Consider the following 23,411-nt stretch of genomic DNA (forward strand, 5'->3'; position numbering starts at 1 on the left):
GCAGAGGATGGAGAAACTTTCACTGAACTTTGATTCACATATGGACGCCAACAAATAGTGGGTATTCATTGGTGCTACTTTGACACAAGTTTGCCATCACGAGTGGAACACACATATTATAGTGTGATTATCTTATTTAGGAATAACAATAAAACATACATTTATTAAAATAAAATGTATATAATATTTTTTTTCTGTTGACACAAAATTTCTATCTAACCCTTCCTACACTTTGTAATTTAATACTTCATATACATTTTATACAGTTTTTTTTATTGGCTGCATTTCGTCTCCATTTCTTTTTTTTGTTGTCAAATACATATAATTCCCCTGATTCTATTATATTAGTAATGGATTCAATATGTTAAACTCCCGAAAGACGCAGGAGTATTTAGGGACATGATGAAGGTTTATTCAGTATTGGAGATCAGTGAATTTCAGAAGGAGAACAGAGGTCGGCTCCAATGCTGCGAAACTCCCCTCACTAACCTCTCCCCTGGACATCATCAATCATGTGACACGTGGGATGAAATCAAGTTGCTCGGCTGCCATCAGTGGGCATCCTTGCATTTACATGACAATTCCAAGGGACCTCCCTACCCGCAGATGTGTGTCACAATCACTGTGCGTGTGTTTTTGAATTGATTTTATTTTGTTCACTGGTGAAGGTCTGGTGGTAATTGTAGGCCATAGTACGGAATTCCTAATTTAAAATTTTCAGCCATTGAACATTAAAAGCGTGTCACCTTTCGGGTATTCTGACTTTTTTGGAGATGTCTTTAGTGTCATTCAATAGATTTGATCAATTAAGCCAAGACATTTGTTTAAATGTATTATGTGTGTGTGTGTCATTCTCTAGGTGAATATCCAGCACCAAGAGCAGTTTTGACGGGTCATGACCAGGAAGTTGTTTGTGTGTCTGTTTGTGCAGAGCTGGGCCTGGTCATCAGCGGAGCCAAAGGTCAGTGTGCTTTTTTGGTTTCCCTTTAACGCATCAGAGAGGAAGTGAGGGACACTCGTGCTTGGAGCTGGCAGATTAGAATACAACACTTAAGGTTACCAGGCTATTACCAACCCGCATAGATAGACAGGAATTCATTTCAGTGAAGACATGTTACAACAACATGCAAATGCCTCACAGATTCCTGGGTTTCACCTCTTTCTCCCTGCACACTATAGATTTGTAGGCATTTCATTGTGTGAATTATAAAGACATCCTAAAATGTTTCACATGACAGCAGTTTGCTCAGATTTCTGTTTGTATATGTCTATTCGACAGAAGGTCCATGTCTGGTCCACACCATCACAGGGGACCTGCTTCGGGCTTTGGAGGGACCAGACTACTACCAGTGCCCTCGGCTCATCTCGGTATCCAGTGAGGGCCACTGCATCATCTACTATGAGAGGGGGCACTTCTGCAACTTCAGCATCAATGGGAAACTACTGGCACAGATGGAAGTCAATGATTCCACCAGGGTAGGCTGACGTTTTCTACACCATTATCATCCATTATTGGTCTAAATCTACCTCTGTTCATATACAGTCTCAGATACTTAAACATGTCAAATAGTAGCCGGCAACAAATCTTTGAGGTTATATGCTTTGATTAAAAAAACTGAGCCAGTTTGAAAAATCGTTGCTTGTGAAATTGCTTTGCATTTTCACTTTTAATAAGATGATGGCTTGCATCATGATAATTTTTGATGGTTGCCTGAAAAGTTAATTTGAAGTTAATTCTTTATGCTTGGGGATCAAACACAAGCCCTGAATCATAACATAGTTTGTTTTCGGTAGATAAAAGTTAACTTGCCCCTGATTGATATGTACATATAATTATTATTACCATTATCCATCAGAATGATGTAGATTGTTTGGTGTACAAAGCAACTGCATATCATTGCTGTATGTGTGCATATTATTCTCTCCAATATTGGTGTTCAATTTGTGTATGTCTCATTTAATTACATCTTAATAAGACATCAGACAATTATCTCTATAAAGTACAATAAAAGTTAATTTGGAAGTGAAGTGTTGAACCTCTGTCTCTGCAGGCTATTCTCCTGAGCAGTGATGGCCACAACCTTGCCACAGGTGGAGATAACGGTGTGGTGGAGGTGTGGCAGGCCTGTGACTTCAAGCCTCTGTACGTCTACCCTGGCTGTGATGCTGGTATCCGGGCTATGGACCTATCTCATGATCAAAGGTCAGACAGCCAACTGTATGGCCACAAAGAGCAGAAACATTGTATAAAGAAAACCACATTAATTATCAGCCAGCCAAGTTATTCTTCAAGTCACATATCTGATTGTATATTTATATTTTGTCAGACAGTCATGAAACAGTATAGATGGTTTGAAATAGTGAAATTAAAAACTGATAACATGGTGTGTCACAAAACGTGATGGTATATCATATTCTATACTTCTTAGGGACTTCTGTTTATGACATGCAATGAATAAAACATTTAAAAGGTATAGTTTATTGTGTAAAAGACTTGATAGTCATAGAATAATAACTTAAGATTAACTTAAGAATGTAATAATAAAGTCACAGAAGTAAGCCATAAAAAGATCATGAATGTATAGTGAGCGAAACAATGTCATCATAAAACATTGTGCATTAATAAAAATGTCCCTACATGTTTAGCATGTGATGGAAGATTTTAGCATCTTCCATCACATACTAGTATTTCATGATAATAAAGTCACAGTAGTAAAAGAACACAACAGTTTAGCCATCCAACCAGTCTGTTAAATGTTTTACTTTAGACATAATCACGTGCCAAATAATTAGACATTACAAACCCTATTGCAATCCAAACGGTTTAAATCCATTTTAGTGAATGATAAGATGGGATGTTGTGTTTTTGGCTTTACCCAATCATTGCGTGGGCTCGCTTACATTCTTAAATTCTCTGTGTGCTACAATGAAAACGCGTCTCAACCGTCCATGACATCTTTCTTTTAAATAGAACCTACTGTTGCCATAGGAACAAAAAATGGCCGAGGTATCTTCATGGTTACTGCAAATGTCTACTGGCAGGTCAGCAGCATGTTAAGGAAATGGACACATAATGGGGGCCGGGTTGGGGGGGGTAGTTTTCGCCCTGGGGTTAGAAGCCTGACGTCATAATGTGACCCTGGCAGTCAAGAGAAGTTACAGAGTCACAATATTCAAGCCTCCCTTCAACGCCGGTCAATTGCGCCTCCGTCCTAAGGGTACGGCCCAAAACAAAAGCCTGGTTCCTAAATACTGATATTATGCACTTTGCTGTTTTTATTTCAGCTCTGATTTCTTACCACAACCCTAAACAAATCATCTGCTATATATTTTAAGAAAGCTTTGATTCATTTACACCTTCAGTGAGATATGATTACACCGGCACTCGATGTGCAGAGGCGCGTCCTGCTGCAGCTCTGTTCATTGTGCTTGAGCATCTAAGCCCTCGGGCTGTAGCAGTACAAGACGACCCTGTGAAATCAGCTGCTTTTCCTACATACCAGCCGGCCTCGTACACAAAAGCCAAGCGGTTGCAGAAAGATACGAGGACTCAATGGTCTACTTAAGTTGTCGAATAAACCCCGTGATTTAAAGTCAGCGCTCCGGGTGACCTTCTGTGCTCCTTCCATTCAACACTATGGATATCATTTTTTATCAGTGAACACATTTTAATACATTAGTTCCTCCAATGTATAATAAACACACCCTTAAAATATGAAAAGATAATGTGATAAAATAGTGCAAATAATGTAATGTAATAATGTTATTGAGTTTACAATTGGTTTGTTGACATGAGGATTTCATTTCATCGGATGGTTTTGTTGCGTTTCAGGACGTTGATCACAGGCATGGCGTCCGGCAGCATCGTGGCGTTCAACATCGACTTCAACCGATGGCACCATGAGCATCAAAACAGGTACTGAGGACAGGCGGATCAGACAGGAAGGAGCGTGCAGAGTTCAGACAGATCCCCCCCCACCAGGAGATGGAGGAGAACCAGGGGGCTGGTGAACATCGCTATGGTGACGCTAACTAACTTAAGAACGAGGTGGGTCTACATGTGTTCATCTGCCTTCAAAGGATACTTGTTGCTACGGGTCTGTTGGGCTTCACGTCTGACCCGAGCACCAGCTGATGCATTTCCCCAATGCAAACAGGTCTGTTGTTCTGGGCAGAGAGAGTCTGAGAACACAATTACTAAAACATGTAAGCGGTAAAGCTACTAATTGAAAAGGTAAAAATGCAGAACGAAATGAATCATTGCTAGGAACATTTATACAACATTTGTATGGCAGATACATATCTATAACACTTTTCTAAAAAAAAGAAGAACCCGTACTGTAAATCTGGACAGTGTGAAGGGTTTCTTTTCCGTAAAGGTTGAGAAAAAGATCTAAATGCTGTTAAACTAGACATCGTTTTATCAACACTTCCATCACACTAGCTACGTAAAATTGTCTTCATTGAACTCCAGTTAGTTAATAATATATGTATATGGCCATTGTTTACTCATTGTTATTAACAGTGGTCAAATGTATGTGAAAAAGACAAAATGTTCATTGATAGTTTGTTGTATTTGATTGTCTACGTGGGAGAAAAGTCAAATTCAGTGGGAGCTTAGTCCTTTGTGAGATAAGTTTTTTATCATGATAACAAAGAAGGACAATATACAGATATTTGTATATTAACTTTAAATTAAGGACTATATAGTTTATCAATAACAGAATCAAAATAGTTCAAGTGGGACATTTAAAGCAGAAGTTATCAACCTTTTGTTTTTTCAGCTTCTTCCAATAACAGATCTGGAGGATTTAATTCCAGATTTGTTTAGTATCTCATGAGTGTTATGGTGTTTGTGGTAAAACTGTAAGAAATTTTGTCTACAAAAGTGTCATTTCTAAAGGCAGTCTACAGATGTTGTAACTGCAAACATTAGTACTGTTACTTGTGCTTTTCGGTTTGCATATTTTTGCAAAAGGTTTTGCTTGTTTCTTTGGTATATGTGAATTCATGGACACCATTGATGGGCTATATTCTGACTTGGTTGCGTTAAAAGGTCTCAGCTGTTACAATAACATTGTCTCTCTTTCTGGCGACAGACCTTGAGTCTGCATTTACTTGAAGATCTGTTGATGTGGGATGAGAATTTTGAAGGAACAAAAATATGCAAATATATTTTGAGTTTAGCTTTGTTATTTTCCGATGGTGGTAGAAGACACCATCCTACCCAAAGCGGGCTGTCCCGTGAAATAATGTAATATCGTGAAGTGAGATATGTTGGACAAAACAATTGTTTACATGTTACAATTAGGCAGTGCATTTGGATGTTTCATATATTTAAAGATATATTATGATTTATATATTTTAGTTACATTACCAATTGTTTTTGCATATGTTTTGAAGGTAAGATATGTTTGAAGGTTATGTATTATATAAAAAATGATAACTACAATTCAGCTGCTTTTATAATAAAACTAAATTAATACACCAGTGAGCTTTAACTCGTGTATATTTGTACCTGTCTCCAAAGCATGTACAACTCATTAATTGCATCTTACAAATGGAATTATATTGAAGATGTCACAAGCTTGTGTTGTATTATACTGCCACCTGCTGTCTAAATGTGTTGCTGCATATTTGAGGAGGTTCACCAAAACTCGTCTTACAAAAAATAACTCGGATTCACAAATTAATGAAATCTTTTATTCCCAGATGTGGTTTCATTGCAGATAGCTACATTGTTTTAATGTTTATTTAACTACAATCTTTTTCTCCCTCATTAATTAAAAGATTTAGGATTTTTTATACTCATTGTAATTGCTTTTAATACCCTTAGATTGATGAAATATGGATGAATATAATACAGCATTCAGATTCTCATTCTTCTTCACACTGCTGACATTCCGAGTTGTCTTAGAGTATCAGTTTGTCTTACTGGATATAAACATTAAATATATTTTAAATGAACAGTCTTTAAAGCATAAACATTCCCAAAAAGTCACTATCACAACTTTCTGTCCTTGTGCTTTTTGGTTCAATCCCTTCCAGTCAGAAAGCTTAAAGCCCTTAAAATAAAAGCTAGTGGTTTAATGTGGATGTAGTATGACTAGAGTCTGCCTTAACTGACTTGAATTCACTAAAACAGCATGTACAAAGATAACACAAATGACTTCAAATATGACAGGCATATCTAACAGTAGAATAGCCAAATAGATTTAGGATGCATATTACCACACATGCAATTTACAGTCTGATGAATGGAACAGGACACTTGGTTACTGGTGAACTGTATGAAGCGGTCAGAGAACACAGTTTGGTGAGCAATCACATTAATACAATACTGTAATATTCAATTCAGTAGTGGCTGGATGAACAAAGGGAATTTTACTGGAAGCACTGTTGTGTAAACATTTATGTGGGAAAAAAAAATTCCATGTTGCAAAGAGTAAATAGCTCCCATTGGATAGAGAACTGGGTAAGTTGGCTGCCATTAATACCAGCAATAGATCCCTTGTCACTCATTCAAGCATTTTGAAGGACAGATACTGTACTCACTGAGCAGTACACCCAATTGTACTTATCTTCTTATAAGCAAAGGCCTTTAAACATAAGCCACGGTCTTTAAACTTTAAACATGCACTTACTAACAACTACACAGCACTGACATTCATCTGTACCACCACTCTATTACAAGCACTCTAACAGACATGTAACAGGTCTACTATTTCAATAATCCTCAAGCACTCAGGTGAGCTGGACTATCAATAGTCAAATATTAGAACCCTCAAAAGAGAAATAGTACTGGGTGGCAGGACAATATTTGCCCTACACAAAAAAAGTACAAATAATGCTTACGGTACATCATAGCAGCATGTTATTTCGGCTTCTTCCTTCCAGATAAACAGTGTCCACGGTTTATGCACCAGAACCCTAAATACCTTGGCACAGAGAAACCAGAAAGTCACAAAGTACAGCCGGAAGGTGACTATTATTGTTGGGTTTTCACCACAATAATTTACATTTATTATCATGTCATACAATCATGTAATTCAATATTTCGAAGCAAATGTTTGCTTTTTCATTTACACGTTTCATGAAAAAACGTTTTTTTATTATGCGGGCTATTTCCTGCAGTATACCCTATAAACCAGTAGGGGGCTCTGGGGAACTACAATGTACCAGTGTTTTTGTGAAGAACTAAGGCTTTTAGAGTTTTGTGACTTTCTTGGAAGAGAAAAAAAAAAGAAACAAGGAAACAAATGTGTAGAATGCTTAAAAAATGTATTCTTTGATCTCGACCCCATCTTGTCCCTTACTTTGATAAATGCATTTGATAATAAAAGTTGACATATTATGATTGGGAAAAACTTAAAATAGGTGCAGGTAGGTATGTTTTCCAGGTCAGCAGACTGAACCCAATGTTGGGTCCTTCCCTTTTGGACTCCCAGAGGGCTACATATGGGCTGCGGCCTCTGGGAGACCGTTACAATGGAGAAGTGGGTGAACAAACAGTGTCAGCCGATCTTGGGGATTGGTCCTCGGGCTCAGCGGCGCAGAGGACAGGGTTGTTAACGCGGGAGGCGCCAGCACCGACGGTGTGTGGAAGTTGGGGTGAAAATGTCACATCCTGTTGGCGTCTTGTTCGCAAAACTTGCTTCTCCTTATCGAGTGGCGTGGTCTGAGAGAGGGTGACACAGCAGCTATTGTTACGTGCTGCCCCTTTCAGATGAAAGGTGGCATCCAATCAATCATCAGGGACACGTTGGATTAGCTAAAGTGTGATTAATGGTTTGTAAAAGTACCACAACATTTGGTTCAGTAATGAATCCACAACATTGAAATGTGTTAATCATAATATGCGTTTGCTGACAGAAGTAAAGCACGTCATTCATTTTCCCTCAGTCTCTTATAAAAAAGATTTGTGATTGGTGTGATTTTTTTGAAAGTTTTGATAATGGCTGTTAATTAGATCTTGTCTTTTTCCTGCCTCAATCGATAAGTATTATCTTTTGAAGTCCAATATCGGTCAGCTGCGTCATTCCTTATCCAGTACAATGGATGGAAGATCCTGACTCCTGAATGATAAAGTCCTGGTGCAGGTGAGCAAAGAGATACGAGCACAACTCTAGAGGACTCACTGACTAAACTTCTATTATAACTGCTGGAAAAACTGGTGCAAAATGTCACTGTCAAAAGACATTCTATGAACTGTAAATTACAATGTGTTAAAATCCAGTTCATCTTTGAAATCATGTCAACCAAAGTCGTTTAATTGTCGGGCAACTTTGTTATTCATAAGCTCTACCAATACCAGTGCTGACACTAAAACAGGTAGATGTTACACACACAGTAAACCCTGCAGCAAGAAGACTGATATTTACACAGAACAAAGCAGATAAGTCACTCAACGGCTAACGTAATATAATAGCAATGATGTTAGTTTCAACTGATCCACAACTGAATTTCAATGACATCCAAAAGATAAAGATAAAAAGTAGTTAAGCTGCATTGGCATATAGGGGACACTGGTTCAAAATTATTATTGCAATTTTAAATGATATGCAAAGCATCATTGCTAAAGACAATGTACACAAAAAAGAAAGCCAAGTGCAGTGCTTACTGTAATGACTGACACTCCTGCAGTGGTGCTGTTCAGCTTGGGCCCCGTATTGAAGTGCTTCTTGATCTTCCCAGCCACAGGCAGCTGGTGCTTGCTCTCTGACCCACCATCATCCTGGAAATAACAAAGAGCAAAGCTTCAGAAACTCTAATTGATGTTTCATAGTGCGCTTTTTCATAACAGTTTGTATGTACACAGTTAAATCTGGTGAAAGGACTGACTTTACAGTGCTGAACTCACATTGACCCAGGAGTGATCAAGCACTTGCACAGCCGTGTATCTCTGATCCACCTCTATCTCCAGCATCCCAGTGATCAGATCCTAAAAAGAACCACTACATCATTATACTGCATACACATGGCTAATGTGAGCCCCACATCACTGACACATTGTGCTGTTTCACATGCAGGATAACAAGGCAGATGAGGAGCACATTTCCAAACACCAACCTTGGCCGTCTCAGAAACACTGTCCCAGTGAGGTTTGGGGAAATCAAGCTGGGCCTTCAAAAGCTGCTCAAAGAGAGCCTCGTGATCTTCACCAGAGCTGTAGAAACACAGAGGTTTTAGAAGCTCAAACTGAGTTGAACATAACTGTATATAAGCGATGGCACAGAAAACACATTTTGAATAATGTTAAGACAATTTAACGTTGTTAAAACATAATATTTCAAAATAAATGTCCTGATACACAAGTACATACCAACTAAAAGGAGGGAAGCCACACAATAGTATGTAAGTGATGACACCAGCTGCCCAAATGTCAACCTTGAGGCCATACCTGTAGTTAAAGAAGAAAACATCAGGTTTCGATATGACTGAGCACATCTGCAAGTAGCAACGTTTTTTACAATCATTTGTTTTTGGATTGGGTAAACGCTAAAGGTTTTTCCATTTTGTTTTTTTTAGAGCAAATGCCTGACAATCAAGTCTCTCATGATGACTTTGACTCACCCGGTCTCAGCGACGATCTCTGGTGCTACATAGGTAGGTGTGCCACACACAGTAAAGAGGGGCCCATTGACAACAGTAGCCAAGCCAAAATCACCAAGCTTCAGAGACTTACTGCCATCATGGTGCTCAAACACCTGCGAAAATACACAACTAAGTGAGAAAAAGCGCAGGTTTCTAGTTCATTTTGTGTTAAAGATTCCCTAAATGAGCTTGATGTGATTATAAAAGTAGGTAACTGAGTACAGACAATTAACCCGGGAAGAGGCTTTGCTGCCATTGCATTACAGTAAATACAGACTGTTTTAGAAAAATCCTGTGTTAGTTCTACGTATGGCACATGCCTTCATGCATGTGCAACCGGTAGTTCTAAGGGCAAACCTTGGAGAAAAGTGACAAAGGGAACGTGAAAGGGGATTAATAGGGGATTGTTGACCAATAGTTTAAGTTTAAAAATGGGAAGCTTATACAATTTAGGTCCACTCATTGCCAGTACGGAAGCTTTGTAGGGACATACTTACCAACAGGTTTTCTGGTTTAATGTCTCTGTGGACAATATTGAGGCTATGCAGGTACTTGATGGCACTTGCCAAATTAAACAGCATACAGCTGGCGTCTCGCTCTGTGTATTTGTTTGAGGAGGTGATTGCATCGAAGAGATCGCCCCCCTGGAGAAAGAGTATGTGGGATGTGAAAGAGAAACTATGTTAAAGAGGGGTGATGCAGCTTAATCGATCAACAGGAATCATGTAAAATCCATTATATTGATCAAAAAAAGTTGAGTTTAAAAAAGAATAACAATTTAAACTAAACATTTCAAAATGATCTAGTTTTTACTGTATTTGAACGGGATATTGCTGAGAACAAATAACTATCCATTACCTTAACCAACTCCATTACAAGATAGAGCTCATTATAGGTGTCCATTTCCTCAATCAAAAGAACAATGTTGGGATGTTTAACATGCCGAAGGATTGACACTTCACTCTGGATCATGTGCTCCTGGGTAAGAAAAAGAATATCAATATACATGAAAAAGGCAAGAAAAACAGTTTAGTTCCAATGGAGATTTGCTGATAAAGAAATATACAGAATGAATGAACACCCATCAAAAACAGAACTCAATATTGTACACAGAAAATATGATGTGATAATTTAATTCAGCAGATGTAGAGGGCTCACCTTTCCCTTGCATTTATTTTTGCTGATGATTTTCAGAGCATATTCTCGTCCAGTGGATCTCTCCACACACTCTCGGACCACAGCAAAGTTCCCGTCCCCTAAAGTCCTCCCCACTTTGTACCTCTCTGCAATGGATGCAGGCACCGTGCGGTACTCATCCGATGGCTCTGCTGTGGAGGAAAACAGAAGATCTGTAATGTTAACATAAGAACAGTTAGCTTTACATTGCTTGCAAACAAAAATACTATCACAATGGCTTCTTACCTTCACTGCCAGGCCCATCACCTTCATCCATTGAGCTGCACACCTTGGTGGATGCTAAAGAGAGTGAGGAGCCACTGTGTTGAGATCCCTGGAAACAAGAGATTCATGATTTCAGAACGAAAATCACACTAATGCAATCGATTTACACAACCTTCAGATCAAACAAAGCTAAAAAAAAAAATGTGATTACAACAAGCTTTTCCAAAGCCTATTTGTGCCGCTGTAATTAGCATTGAGTATGCAGTTTAGGTTCAGACAAATTAAGCTTGGTGAAACATTTCCACCAGCATAAAGACTGGCAGGAGGTTCCAAAAGGGATTGAGATAAAATAATATCCTCTGCCACAGCCACAATACCAAATACAACCAGCCTTATGCGGATGGTCCTGATGGACTGATTAGGAATAGCAGCTACTTTTATAGACATGCAATTTCATATTTCCCAAAGTTCCACAGGTATGAAGAATACAACATATGTACATATAAAACAAATCTTTAAGTAATAATAGGAACATCTGTTTTCATTACCCGTCGTCTTCGGAGGCTAGCTGGACTGGTCGGAGACGGGCTCGGAGACTTCCCAGATCGAGGTGTGGACAGTTGACTGCTTGCAGTGCCATTAGCTGTCGGTACATTAGAATTGGAAACATGTTATCAGCACAATGAAAAAACACTGCTGGATAGATCAAGTGTATATGTATACCTAAAGTCATTTCCAAACACGCACACACCAACCTGAACCGGTGGATGATGGAGACTTGCTGCGGCGGGACATCCCACCACCTCTTGGTGAAGAGAGACCCTGCACGGAGGGTAGCCGGCCATACGATGCAGATTTAGCCACCCTGCAGTCTATATAGAAAGAAAACAAAGACGTACACTGCTAGAGCAAATTTTTTATAAATGATGCAAGGCTACCTTATGCTACCGTTTTCTCACCCTTGAACCTGTTACAGACTATTTATTTAATGAATATAACATTTCATGTTCAGTACCACAACCTATAAACCAGGTAGCCACAAAGTTTGAGGGTTGACTCGTTCCGTTATTCTATGCTGGACATTTAACAAACACACGGACATTATATCACAGCGATGCAATTGGTCAACTGAATGACAATGTCCTTTAATCTGTATGTGAAGTGTAAGTACTGTGCTAAAGCTGGGACAGTACTCTAATAAGGCTTCTCTCAACCCTTTCATTCATATTTGGTCTTAAGTGGAAAGTTTGGAAATCAAATGTTCAGTATGCGGTTTTCATACAGAGTTAAACATATTTGGAGTTGAAAAAAGGTAAAAGGGAACAGGATGAAACCAAGAGGGTATCAAAAATGAGCAACAGTAGTAACAGCAACACAAAACGGACTTATGCAAACAAACCTGCAGAAACAAAACAATAAAAGTTCCACATAGTTGGCCTATCCTGAATTTAATGCCACAAAGAAGGATGTGTCAGTAAAAAAAACATTCACAAACAACATTTGTTCCTTCACTTATATAGACTTTGGTCGCTCAGTGGAGACCACGTGGTGCTCTCACCAATTCCTTCCAAGTTGAAGTCATCTTGATAGCGGAACTTCTCAGGGCCACAGGCAAAGAAGATATCATCGTCCCCAAAAAAGTCCTGAAGGCAGGTAACCTGTCAAAGACAGAAATGTTTCTCTCAATTTTTGTTCAAAATGGAGTATTACGGATTGTATGTGTTGTCATGCATCACTGTGTCTCAGTATAATAACATTACTAGTAACAGATGAAGTAAGAGGAAGTACCCTGATTTGTCAGTACGTATGTACACATTTTCTTTCAGGTCATCTCCATGTACATGAAAGAAATACGCTCAATTAGGGATATGGGATAATGGCTTTAACATTTATTTCTCCTGGTATATCAGCCGGTTTGCATATGAACGTGTATTAAAGGAAAGAAGGAATAAAACAGCTCTGTAACCGGATGGATTTTATTCAGAACAATCTGTCACAATGGCGTTTCCATCCTTTGTGAGAGTATAACTTAATTTCCCAGTATTACCTGTAATGAACCTATAATCTCGAAAACTGAAAAGTATATGGTCAAAAAGTTAAATAGTATGTAGACATGTACCTCCTTATTATTACAAAGATAAACTATACTATTGAATTGATGCATCTGCTGCTTTCATTATTACAGGACCCCATCAGTGTGTCATCTCAAACGGGTTATTGATGTGCATTAGTACAGTAGTGCACCTCTACAGAAGGAAACATGTGATTCCATTTAAACTATTAGTCAAAGCTCGGCCTCTGGCCAGAGCTAGAGGAGCTGCTGAGAGGACTTTCTGATGAACATGAACTATTTTCACCTAAGACATGTTGGGCAGGATAAACAGGTTTATAGAAGTAGGCAATTGCAAACATCTAATATGTACATACATTATTAATGGTCTCATAGTTAAGAAATATCAAGAGCTGAGCAGAAGTCTAATAAAAGGACTTAAGTGCTTTGACAAGAAGTGGACAGACAAAAAGGCCAAAACCACAGTCTCTCATCCCGATGGCTTCTAACCATATATTAAATGTTATGTTATCATCCTCCTTAGTTATGGAAGCAAAACCTCTAGTTTTCATTGTACAAATCTCAAAATTATTTTAGAAGAAATGTACCCATTTGAAATGGTCAACAATTGAGAAACAAAACTGGCAGAGGTAATACCAACCAAGTAATACCAGCCATGAAATGTTTCTCTAAAATTGAGCACAGCAGAAGGCTTAATATGGACATTTTCTCTGCAGATGGTTCACCCTGAAAGCCCCGCCCCCCACCCCTCCTCCAAGAGTGTGAGATCCCACAGGGAGGAGAGATGCAAGACCGTTGTCAGGGAGACAAGAACGAAAAAAAGCTGAGTTTGAGACTATGGGAGCAAAAACAGGCAAGACATCATGTCACTGTGAAGATGTGGGTTGAAAACACAGCTTCAGACCTTTGATTAAGCAAATATATCAATATCAATTATCATCTTGTCACATGTAATTCTTAAATAACTAATACATTAATTACATGTATTAATGGTCTTTATCTGGAAAACCAGGAAAAGGACACAACTTGAACTTATGATCAAGCAGCATAAGCAAGGCAATCATGATTGTGTTGCTTTATATGGATGCCTGCTGGCTGAATGACAGCAGCTCCATAATGCCTCCCATCCCCCAAACACCCTTAGACATCCGCCTAGCAGTTCTGAAGCATCCTGTACAAATATTGATTGTTAAGGTTTTATCTGCTTAATAATAGGAAGTATGCTCGATTTAAAAGCTAATCAATGCGAGCCATAGCTGCACACAGGACACAAAACATCGCTCTAACAGTAGACAGGTGCAGCTCTCCATGGTGCAGAATCTGCCCTTCATGGCAGAAGACAAAGCAGTGTCACTCCGACAAGTCAGGGAGAAACAGGACTCATCGTCACATGACAATTCTTTCAAATAGTTCTCATTCGTTTTGGGTTGGCTGGCTTTATTTACAATTGCAGGCCTTTACCTCTTTTCAAATGTATATCCTGTAGGATTAAGAGAGGTTATGAAAATAGGGGAGGAGGAAAATTTCTATATTCAGGGACATACATGATCCAATATTCAGATTGTGTATTCTGCAGAATTTTGAGGCGTAACTGCAGTTGCTGCATAGACATATTACAGTAATGGATGCCTTAAAAAATGCAAGTCAGCACTTAGAGTAAATCCAAAAATGAAATACCCGCAATTAAAGCGCAGCCATGAGCTACAACTCCAGCCGACATATTGTTGGCATATCGAATCACAATATCTTAGACTAATATCTAGTCCTTTGCTATTAGTAGTTCTTACAATCTGTGCATTTAAATAGAAGATATATGAGGTGTCAACAATTTAACGTGTCGAAACGTTAAGTGAATGCATATCTATATTAATTAACCTCCTTCATCCTTTTTACTACCCCATAGTTAAGGAATATCTTAAATCCCGATGCAAAAAAAGTAATGCATATGTTTATGTTCACATCACTGAATTTTAGGTAAACGTCATCTGTAGGGGCCAGGTATTTGGCGTCACTTGGTACGCCCTTTTTTCTTGATTGATTGAGTCACGTGGTGTTGTTTGGTGTTCAACGGGGATAAAGGGGCGTATTCACTATTTGGTTTGGAAAGGGAAAGAGAGGGGGTGAGAGAAGGAGATCTATATTTTGTTGATCGCAAGATAGCATTGTAAACACCTGATCATATGAAAGTAAAATAAAGGAAGTACACTGTACAGTTACGGCATCCGGGTGTCATTCAATCGCTGCGCGTCCGCGGATTTTCTCCTCTACTCAGCCCCTCGGCGACACAAACAAGTTACGTCGCTTACATCATCTGTTCCCCTTCTATCATAATGTGGTGAAATATAATGAATTGAATGACCTCTTTTCATTGTGCAGGAATGACGTCAGCCGTATGAGCAGAGACTGATAGAGATTCATTGTGGACACACAAAAACTAAAAAAAGAAATGTCATGGTCAAGGTCAACAATATAAAGTTCATTATACAACAAAAGTTGAAGGTTTTACTCCCTGCCACATGGGGCAACATACATTTCAAAATCACTACCATTCTGAATCTCATTTCTCAAATGTAAAAATATTTCTCACATCTTATTTTACCATGTAGAATTAAGCCTCTGCTTTGTGCATAAGAACAAGAAGTGTTAAAACACAGTCTGTATTGATATAAATGATCACATAGCACAGCCATATCACATGGGATGCCATGGCCAAAGTCTCCTCAGACGTACTTCGGCATGCAACTTTTCTTATTTCTGCTCCACACCAATAAACACCAAACCATTTCACCATATTCTCGTCTCAAAGGGCCTTGTCTGCAGATTGTTTGTTTCTCTATCACTTTTCTTCAGTGTGTTTGAACTACTTTCAGTGTGGATAATGTCATAAGTTATCTGAATTTTATAAAAACATCAACTTGGCTGTTCTAATTTGACAGAAATTAATGGAATGAAAAAAAAACAAATTTTAAAACTGCTGGAAATACACCAATACAATACATAGTACTTAAGAAGCAGTTATACATTTAAGTAGATATATAGACGCAGAAGTTGGTTGTGTTAAGAAATTGTGATTGTTTTATACAACAACTTGCAACTTGCGAGAATATCATTGCTTCCACAGAGTGGCATCTTCTCAGAACAGATATTTTACCACAAAGGTTAAAACCATGAAAACAGGCCCTTTGATGCCAAAGGGTACTTATTAGGCCATCTGGAGTCACAACATGACAAAAAGTACATGAGGCAGGGAAACTAGAGCACAGAGCTGCACCGCCAAGCACATAACACAACGGCGAAATCACTGAACTGCGCAAAGACGCCTGGTAAATAAATACCTTGTGTATTTTCTAATATTCCATTTTACTTTCAGGGTACACATATACCTATGACCTATTGCAATGGCATGCCCATGTATACTTTGCTACACAAGCCGAATTCCTAAAAGAATTCTTGTGTGGTGTGAAATTGCCTAACTGCACCATTTACACACAATCCCAGCCTGGCATTATACCTGAGCCATGTGCTCCGGCTTGGCGCCATGTCTATCAAAAGGCTGACAGATCAAGCACGGCCAACATGAGCCCTCACACTACACCTACAGTCCTGACATCACTACCGCACTGCTCTGCCGCAGAGGTTGCTGTTCCTTAGCAACCGGCTCTGGAAACCATATCACCATAGAAACCATTGGAAGAAATAGCAATATTTAAAGGATTCCAATGCAGAATGCTGGTGATAAAGTTTATGAAAAGGGATGTTAAAATGCGTGTTTGTTCGGTGGGATGTTTTGAAACTAATTTCTCAGTCACTATATGAAGCTACCACGGGTTACCCAACCACATAAAACCGCAATGGCCCATATGACCCATAACTGTGATAATATCTGGAAGAATGATAATTAAATATGGGTAAAATGTAGTGTAAAGCAAAGGACTTGCACCAGGATGTGTAACAAAGTATACAATGTAAATAATGATTACTGTATCTGTGTGTATTACCAACTCACTGTGTGAATACTGTAATCCTTCTACATGTACTAGAAACCCATTTCTTGTCATACAGCTAGCAAAATTGACTTTGAAACTACAAGGCTGTCACTCTTTGAGGAAACTATTTTCAAAGACAAGAATGAAACCTTCTTTAAAACCTCAAAATTCCCTTACGGCTCTAGAAACGCAGAATGCTGATGTAAGATTCTTATGTGAGATAGTGAGACAGTACAAGCTATGAATAGAAAAGAAAAGGTCATGTCCAACTGAAGCATGATTTCTTCTTCACCAATGTGAGTAATATATTTATCAGTGGTGGAAAAAGGGCTTAAGATAAAGATAGTGTCTCAGGTACTGAACATACAGCTGTCCTGGCTACTTCCCTTTAAAATGCTGTAAACAAACATGGCAAAGTAAAATAAAGTAGAATTTTAAAACTAATGTGCAACCAGCTTTACCAACTGCTTCCTCTCTGAGTAAAGGGAGCCCTTGATTTCACAGAGAGAGGAAGGGCGACGCCTATGTGACTTTCACAAACTAGTACATATGAATCCTTAATTAACTGGTAGACACCATATCACATACAAGCTGTAGCTATAGAACTAAATGTTGCCTGGTGTACCTGAGAAGAAAATATGATAACACGCAAAAACGTGTTATCATATTCTTCAAATAAGTGTATATAACATTGTTATTTTCTTCTTCATTTTTTGGAAAATATAATAATAAAAATATAAAAATCTACAGTACCCTGTTTGGCAATATGAGGAAAATAAGGCTCACATAACTACCACTTAAAATTATAACACCTACCATCTTTCCGTCAACAGTATACAGCCTTTTGACGACCCCCGAGTCCAGCTTGACGGCGTCTGTGATGTCAGTCATGACCTGCTCAAAGGAATGGGCCGTCTTCTTGTTGAGCAAGATCCGGACGGCCTTGCGAGGCTTTACTCCACTCCGGACAATGGTTACCAGCTTAGGCTTAATAAAGTCCTTGCTCTCTCTGGTTTCTGGGGATCCAGCCTTGGCGCTACCGAGGGAAGAAGGGTCACGGATGGACATGGCGGACCAAGCACCAACTGCCCAGTTGGGATTCACATTTTTTGTGTAGTCCAGCATCTTGTAGGGCTCTATGGATGCACAGACATAGCTCTCCCCTGCAGTACATCAACACACAGATACATATGAGGGATATGGAACATTTAAAAAAGGCAAAGTGAATATCACTGGCTTATTGTGCTCTACAAGATGGAGAAAGTTATGGATTCAGCCAACCAGCTGTTAATTATAGGGTTCGTGGCTTGATTGATCTCACCTTACTCTGGAGTGAATTTACATGAACCCGCTCACCTTCCACCAGCTGGTCCATGCCGGTGATCTTTGACGTCCCATCGATGGTATATATGGTCCGCACGCCTTGTGGCAAGTTGACATTGTCTGACAGGGACCGCGTGAGGTCAGCCAGGAGTGCTTCTATGGACCTAAATCTCTCCTGAGAAATGGCATACACAATCCCTTTGAAGTAGCGGTCTCCATTGCGATAGAAACGAATCTTCTTGGCCTTCTTTTCGGAGGTCAGGGCTTGCAGCGTCTTGGTTCTGTACAGGCTGCAGTGAGCGCTATGTGTGGGACTGTGGAGCATATTCCCTCTTGAGCCCCTCCGAGTGTACCTTTGAGCCTTGTCCCGCTCATCAAAGTGCTCCAGCTCCATCTCTGTTAAGTGCTGTTAGATTATAAAGAATACGAGAATGCTTACTAATTCCATGTGAATTAGTATGATGCATCAGTGCTATTATGCCGTTAACACTCCTGATGCAGGCTTTGTTGTGGCTACTGCTGCTCCACAACATGAATAAACATGTCACACCCATTTCATGCTCCCCGGTGGTACTCATTCAATCATTACAGAAACCAAATTCACATGGATTCGCAGTGGATAATAGATCATTAGTGCAAGGCTGGTACAGAATGATGGCTGAAAGCTTAGAGAAAGCTAAACAAAAAATATTGCAAGAAAATGGTATAGAATATATGGATATATTTTTGGTGGTGCAATCTGTCTTACCTTTGAAGCCAGGACAAATGCAAGCAAAGCGTTTTTTCCTCCAAGCAGTGCCTGTTTCAAATCATTTATTAATTTGATGCCTCGTAGATGAACCATGCGTCCCTTTGTTGCCCTGTGATGGTGCTGTATTTCTGCTCGCCTGCCGTGTGTCTACTCTGCCGTGTGTTCGCCTGCAGAGAGGAGGCAGGGCTGTAGCCGGTGTCCTCCACCCTCCCCTACTCTCCTCCACCCTCCCCTACTCTCCCCCACCCTCCCATCGCAGGGATTTGCATCAGACGCCTTTGGGGGGGTCAGCACCCCCAGTGCACACACGTCCTCACGGAAGCCTTAATTTACATGGTGGGCGTTCACATTGAAATGCTTGGAATTGCTTTTTAATAAATTCAATAATTAGGACACTAATTGTTTTAATGTCTTTGAAGCTACCAGTCTGTTCTTTTCTGGTTGGCTGGAAGGTATTTCATGAAGCATGTTTGTCACCATGGTAACAACAATGTTGCCCCGGGCTCCCCTTACTCTCAGCTAACGTTAACTTAGCAACCAAAGAGACAACTCATATATTTATGAATAAACAATAATTTTCATGCTTTTACATTACATAACCTGTGTGTAATTACGCTATTGTGCCTTATTGTTTCCTAGTTAGTATTGAGTTCATAGCCAAATAGGATAACGTTAATCCAACGTTAGCTCAAAGCATCAAGTTAGTTAAAGCAAGTTGTCTGAGCAGGGCAACATGCTGGGGTTAGAGGTCGATCTAACGCATGCACAATCAATTTAATATGACAAAATGTCTAGCCGGTTGAAGTCCAACCCACACAGGTTATATGATTTTTGTGACCTTCTAAGCCCTAGAGCTCCCTTTTGGGGGGGGGCAAACCCTGTTGAACCCAGATAATTCTGCTACATACCATCTCATAAGAGATAACTTAAGTTATTACTCATCACAAACAAATATGATAATGCCACACACCATTCTAGTCTTGGCTACAACGGCAACTTATCCTATCCATTTGAAAATACTCCAAAAACAACTCCAACTAGCCCTAATATTGTTAGAAAATATCATGGAGAAATTGTGCACACGGCAGTGCTATTTATACACCCATGGGTCAAAGTTAATGTCAATCTTGTGTGTCTCACTCCATCAAAGTAAAACGAATGGTGTCCACACATTGGGCTGTGACTTAAATGTGTGTTTTCCTGGTATCTCAATGTTTTATAGGCATGGATACCCTGTAAGGGATTCTTTCTCTTAACCAGTAACATATTATATTTACACATCAGACAGTGACTAGCGGTATGAAGGACGCATTCCACATGGGAACTAATAATTAATTCAGTATGAGCACAAGACTTTGCACATGCCATCACATTCTATCACACTTCCACAGACCATCATCTTGCATAAAAACTTGATTACATATAAAAGGAGTTTTTCGAGGAAAAGTGACATAATGTGACTTTCATCATTATCAGCATTTTGGTCATCTAACCAATCACTTTATTTCAGGGCTCTTGTCCAGTTGGCCTGCTGTAGGCAATTTTACTTAACCTTAAAATTTGGAAGGTTGTTTTCTTATCGGGCCAAATAAAAGATATTAAAATAATCGACTCACTTGGAACTTATAAAGTTGACTTTATAACACTTAGGAAGTTCATTTTTAGTCTTTAAATCATTTTTGTGGCAAAAGTGCTGAATAACACAGAGGAACAGTGAGGCTGGAGAGGATTACTTCACACAGAGCTACTCAGCTCAGCTCAGCTACTAAGAAGTCAACTGAGGGTATGAATATTTATTGACTGTATTGTATTTTGATGTGCTTGTATTGACTAAGCCTCACACAGCTGGGAAAGCAGCTTTGAAATAAATGTATTAGATTCTTTGAGAATTCTTCCTCCAGTGGTATTTTATTAAATTAATATTTTATATCAGCTCATATGTCAAGAAGATGGAGTTAGCGGTAGAACTGTCAACATCGGACATCAACCACAGTAATAAATCCTCTGATGATGGATCAGGTTGCTTTTTGCAGCTGACGGCCTGACAGCAGAGCATGCCCAGCTAACATTGTTGGATAAATCGTCCGTTCCTCTGGGACAAATGCTGGCAGGACACATCTGACTCTGCCTCAATTCAGTCTGCAGAAAAAACTGGATAAATCCGACCTCTGCATTTTGGAGCTTAGCTTCCTGTGCTTTCGCATCAGCAATGGCCAACCTTAATTGACAACAGCTGGTGTCACCGGATGCTGTTTGTCTTTCATTGGGGAATTTGGGCCAAGCCCCCCTGAAAATACAACAGTAGCAAACTCCACCATTCCCCCAGGAGAGCAAGGTCAGGGTGATTCAAGTGTAGTTTGTCCAACTGACAACACTCTAGCTGTAGATTTGACGACCCAACCATTCGTCCCATTATCTATGGTTGAAAGTCTAATGACCTGAGGCTGGAAATCAGTGTCAGGTGCTGTGTGGGATTCAGGAGAGGGACTTTGTGAGAGGTGGTGGTGGCAGCCCTTTGACGTGGTACAAGAATGAGCCCAACCCATTTTTGGCTGGATTTGCCATCAGATAAAGATGGTAACTTGAGTTTCCTTGATGGTAATGTTGTAAAACTTGTTCTTTCACAGGTACACAGGTTCCAACAAAGTATATGAATATGAATATTACATAAAACCAAATAAAAAATGGTTTTTAATACAGAAATGTATTCAAAATGCCTACTGAGAAGTATGTCCAAGTACAGTACATAGTATGTACACTGTAAAGAAATATCCTATTTTTACGAAAAATAACTAGCCTACCCTGCAAAACTCTGTAGGAATGAAGATATTATCTGTAAATCAACAGTCCAACTGTAAAAGTATTATGCTAATAATTATAATAATTTTTTAAAGAAAGAAATACTGTAATTATTCTAGAGTATTTTACTGTTTTCTTAAATTCAAACCATGTAAGATAACGGTCAAATGACTGGCAGCAGTGGCTGCTAAACAAAAACCGTAAAATAAAGGTAAAATAACTTAATTCAAATAAAGTGCAACAACCATAAATTTACAGTTTCCTTAACAACGTTACAGAGAAACATTTATTTATTTTATAGATTTTTCCTGTAGTATAACGATTAAACATCTTTAATAGAGGGTATTGTGTATATTTACATATATAAATATATATGTGTATATACTAGGGCCGGGACTTTAGCGCGTTAATTACGATTAATTAATTACAATGTGGATTAAGATTAATTAATTACACAAAAAATAACACATTAAACATTTTTTACGCATTTTTACACTTATTTTTTGCACCCCGGAATGTTTCTCACTGGATGAGTTTCGGAGGCCCGATTATACTGGAGCACCAACTAGCGTTCATGACTTCAGACAACAACAAACCACAGTGAACATGAACGAAGAAGCTGACGAGACCGTGTCGGGTGGCCCCGTGAATGGGAAATCTTATTATAATAAACACACGGATGGAAGCGTCGATAAGAGCATGGTTGTGTGCAAGCTGTGCAACAAGACAATTAGCAGCTAGCGTGGACGTACAAGGACCCACACCCAACCCACACTGCACCAGATGACTGGTTTAAGGACCAGGGTAACTAAGTCCACGTCTGAAAAAATAACCAATGTTCTGAATGTACTTGAAAGTATTGGTCCACTTAAAAAAACATAGTTTACAGAAGGTCTACTTACCTATAGGCTACCTGAATTTCTGAAAGTACTATATTTCTAAATATGCTATTGCTACACTTGTCTGCTGGAATTGGTTGAACAAAAATAAAAATCCATGTGAAAAAAATTACTTCTCACTGTTCTCAGGTCAAATATTTATGCAATTAAAATGTGATTAATTTTGATTAATTAATTACAAAGCCTCTAATTAGATTAATATTTTTAATCGAGTCCCGGCCCTAGTATATACAGTATATACATAGTCATTTGACCTTCTTTTTAGGTTTTATTTTTTACAGTGTAGTCAATACTATACAATACAATAATATTATGAATTACTGCATCAATGGAGCGTGGCATGGAGTCGATCAGCCTGTGGCACTGTTGAGGTGTTGTGGAAGCCCGGGTTGCTTGACATCGGCCATCAGCTACTCTGCATTGACGGGTCTGTTATCTCTCATCTTCTTCTTGACAATAGCAATAGGTAGTGGTGGAAAATGTTCTAGGTAGGGCAATTGAATCAATTTACAAATTGAATATTTATAACATAACAAATATGCGGTAAATAACACTTTGACAATCTTATTTTTGTCACTCTCACAGGG

General features: G+C 39.0%; 2 protein-coding genes across 4 annotated transcripts in view; one reads left to right on the forward strand and one right to left on the reverse strand.

Annotated features, from left to right (window-relative positions):
• The window catches only part of nbeab (neurobeachin b), a 171,721-nt gene extending 166,209 nt beyond the window's left edge, over nucleotides 1-5,512 (forward strand). Inside the window, exons 54-57 of one of the 2 annotated variants that reach the window (XM_037469312.2) lie at nucleotides 860-961; nucleotides 1,280-1,476; nucleotides 2,052-2,203; nucleotides 3,833-5,512. In XM_037469312.2, coding sequence (XP_037325209.2) covers nucleotides 860-961; nucleotides 1,280-1,476; nucleotides 2,052-2,203; nucleotides 3,833-3,923 — 542 coding nt within the window. In that variant the 3' untranslated portion in view covers nucleotides 3,924-5,512. The remainder of the gene's footprint in view (nucleotides 1-859; nucleotides 962-1,279; nucleotides 1,477-2,051; nucleotides 2,204-3,832) is intronic. The other variant, XM_037469320.2, reaches the window with a different exon arrangement.
• Nucleotides 5,513-5,681: 169 nt separating this feature from the next.
• Nucleotides 5,682-19,335, reverse strand: LOC119216523 (serine/threonine-protein kinase DCLK1-like). Of its 2 annotated transcripts, none has more exons than XM_037469450.2 (16): nucleotides 19,124-19,335; nucleotides 18,409-18,781; nucleotides 17,869-18,215; nucleotides 12,554-12,653; nucleotides 11,751-11,867; nucleotides 11,544-11,638; nucleotides 11,017-11,104; nucleotides 10,753-10,943; nucleotides 10,453-10,572; nucleotides 10,092-10,238; nucleotides 9,574-9,707; nucleotides 9,323-9,400; nucleotides 9,070-9,166; nucleotides 8,861-8,941; nucleotides 8,621-8,734; nucleotides 5,682-7,678 (listed from the first exon to the last, which is right to left on the reverse strand). In XM_037469450.2, exons 1-16 carry the CDS (start codon nucleotides 19,217-19,219, stop codon nucleotides 7,484-7,486), a joined length of 2,373 nt encoding a protein of 790 aa, XP_037325347.2. In that variant the 5' UTR covers nucleotides 19,220-19,335; the 3' UTR covers nucleotides 5,682-7,483. The 2 variants fall into 2 exon arrangements, with proteins under 2 accessions (XP_037325347.2, XP_037325355.2); XM_037469458.2 differs by having other exon boundaries at nucleotides 10,753-10,922; nucleotides 19,124-19,334.
• Between the last annotated feature and the right edge of the window lie 4,076 nt (nucleotides 19,336-23,411).

Source organism: Pungitius pungitius, chromosome 3, assembly GCF_949316345.1.
Source record: "Pungitius pungitius chromosome 3, fPunPun2.1, whole genome shotgun sequence".
Lineage (NCBI taxonomy): Eukaryota > Metazoa > Chordata > Actinopteri > Perciformes > Gasterosteidae > Pungitius > Pungitius pungitius.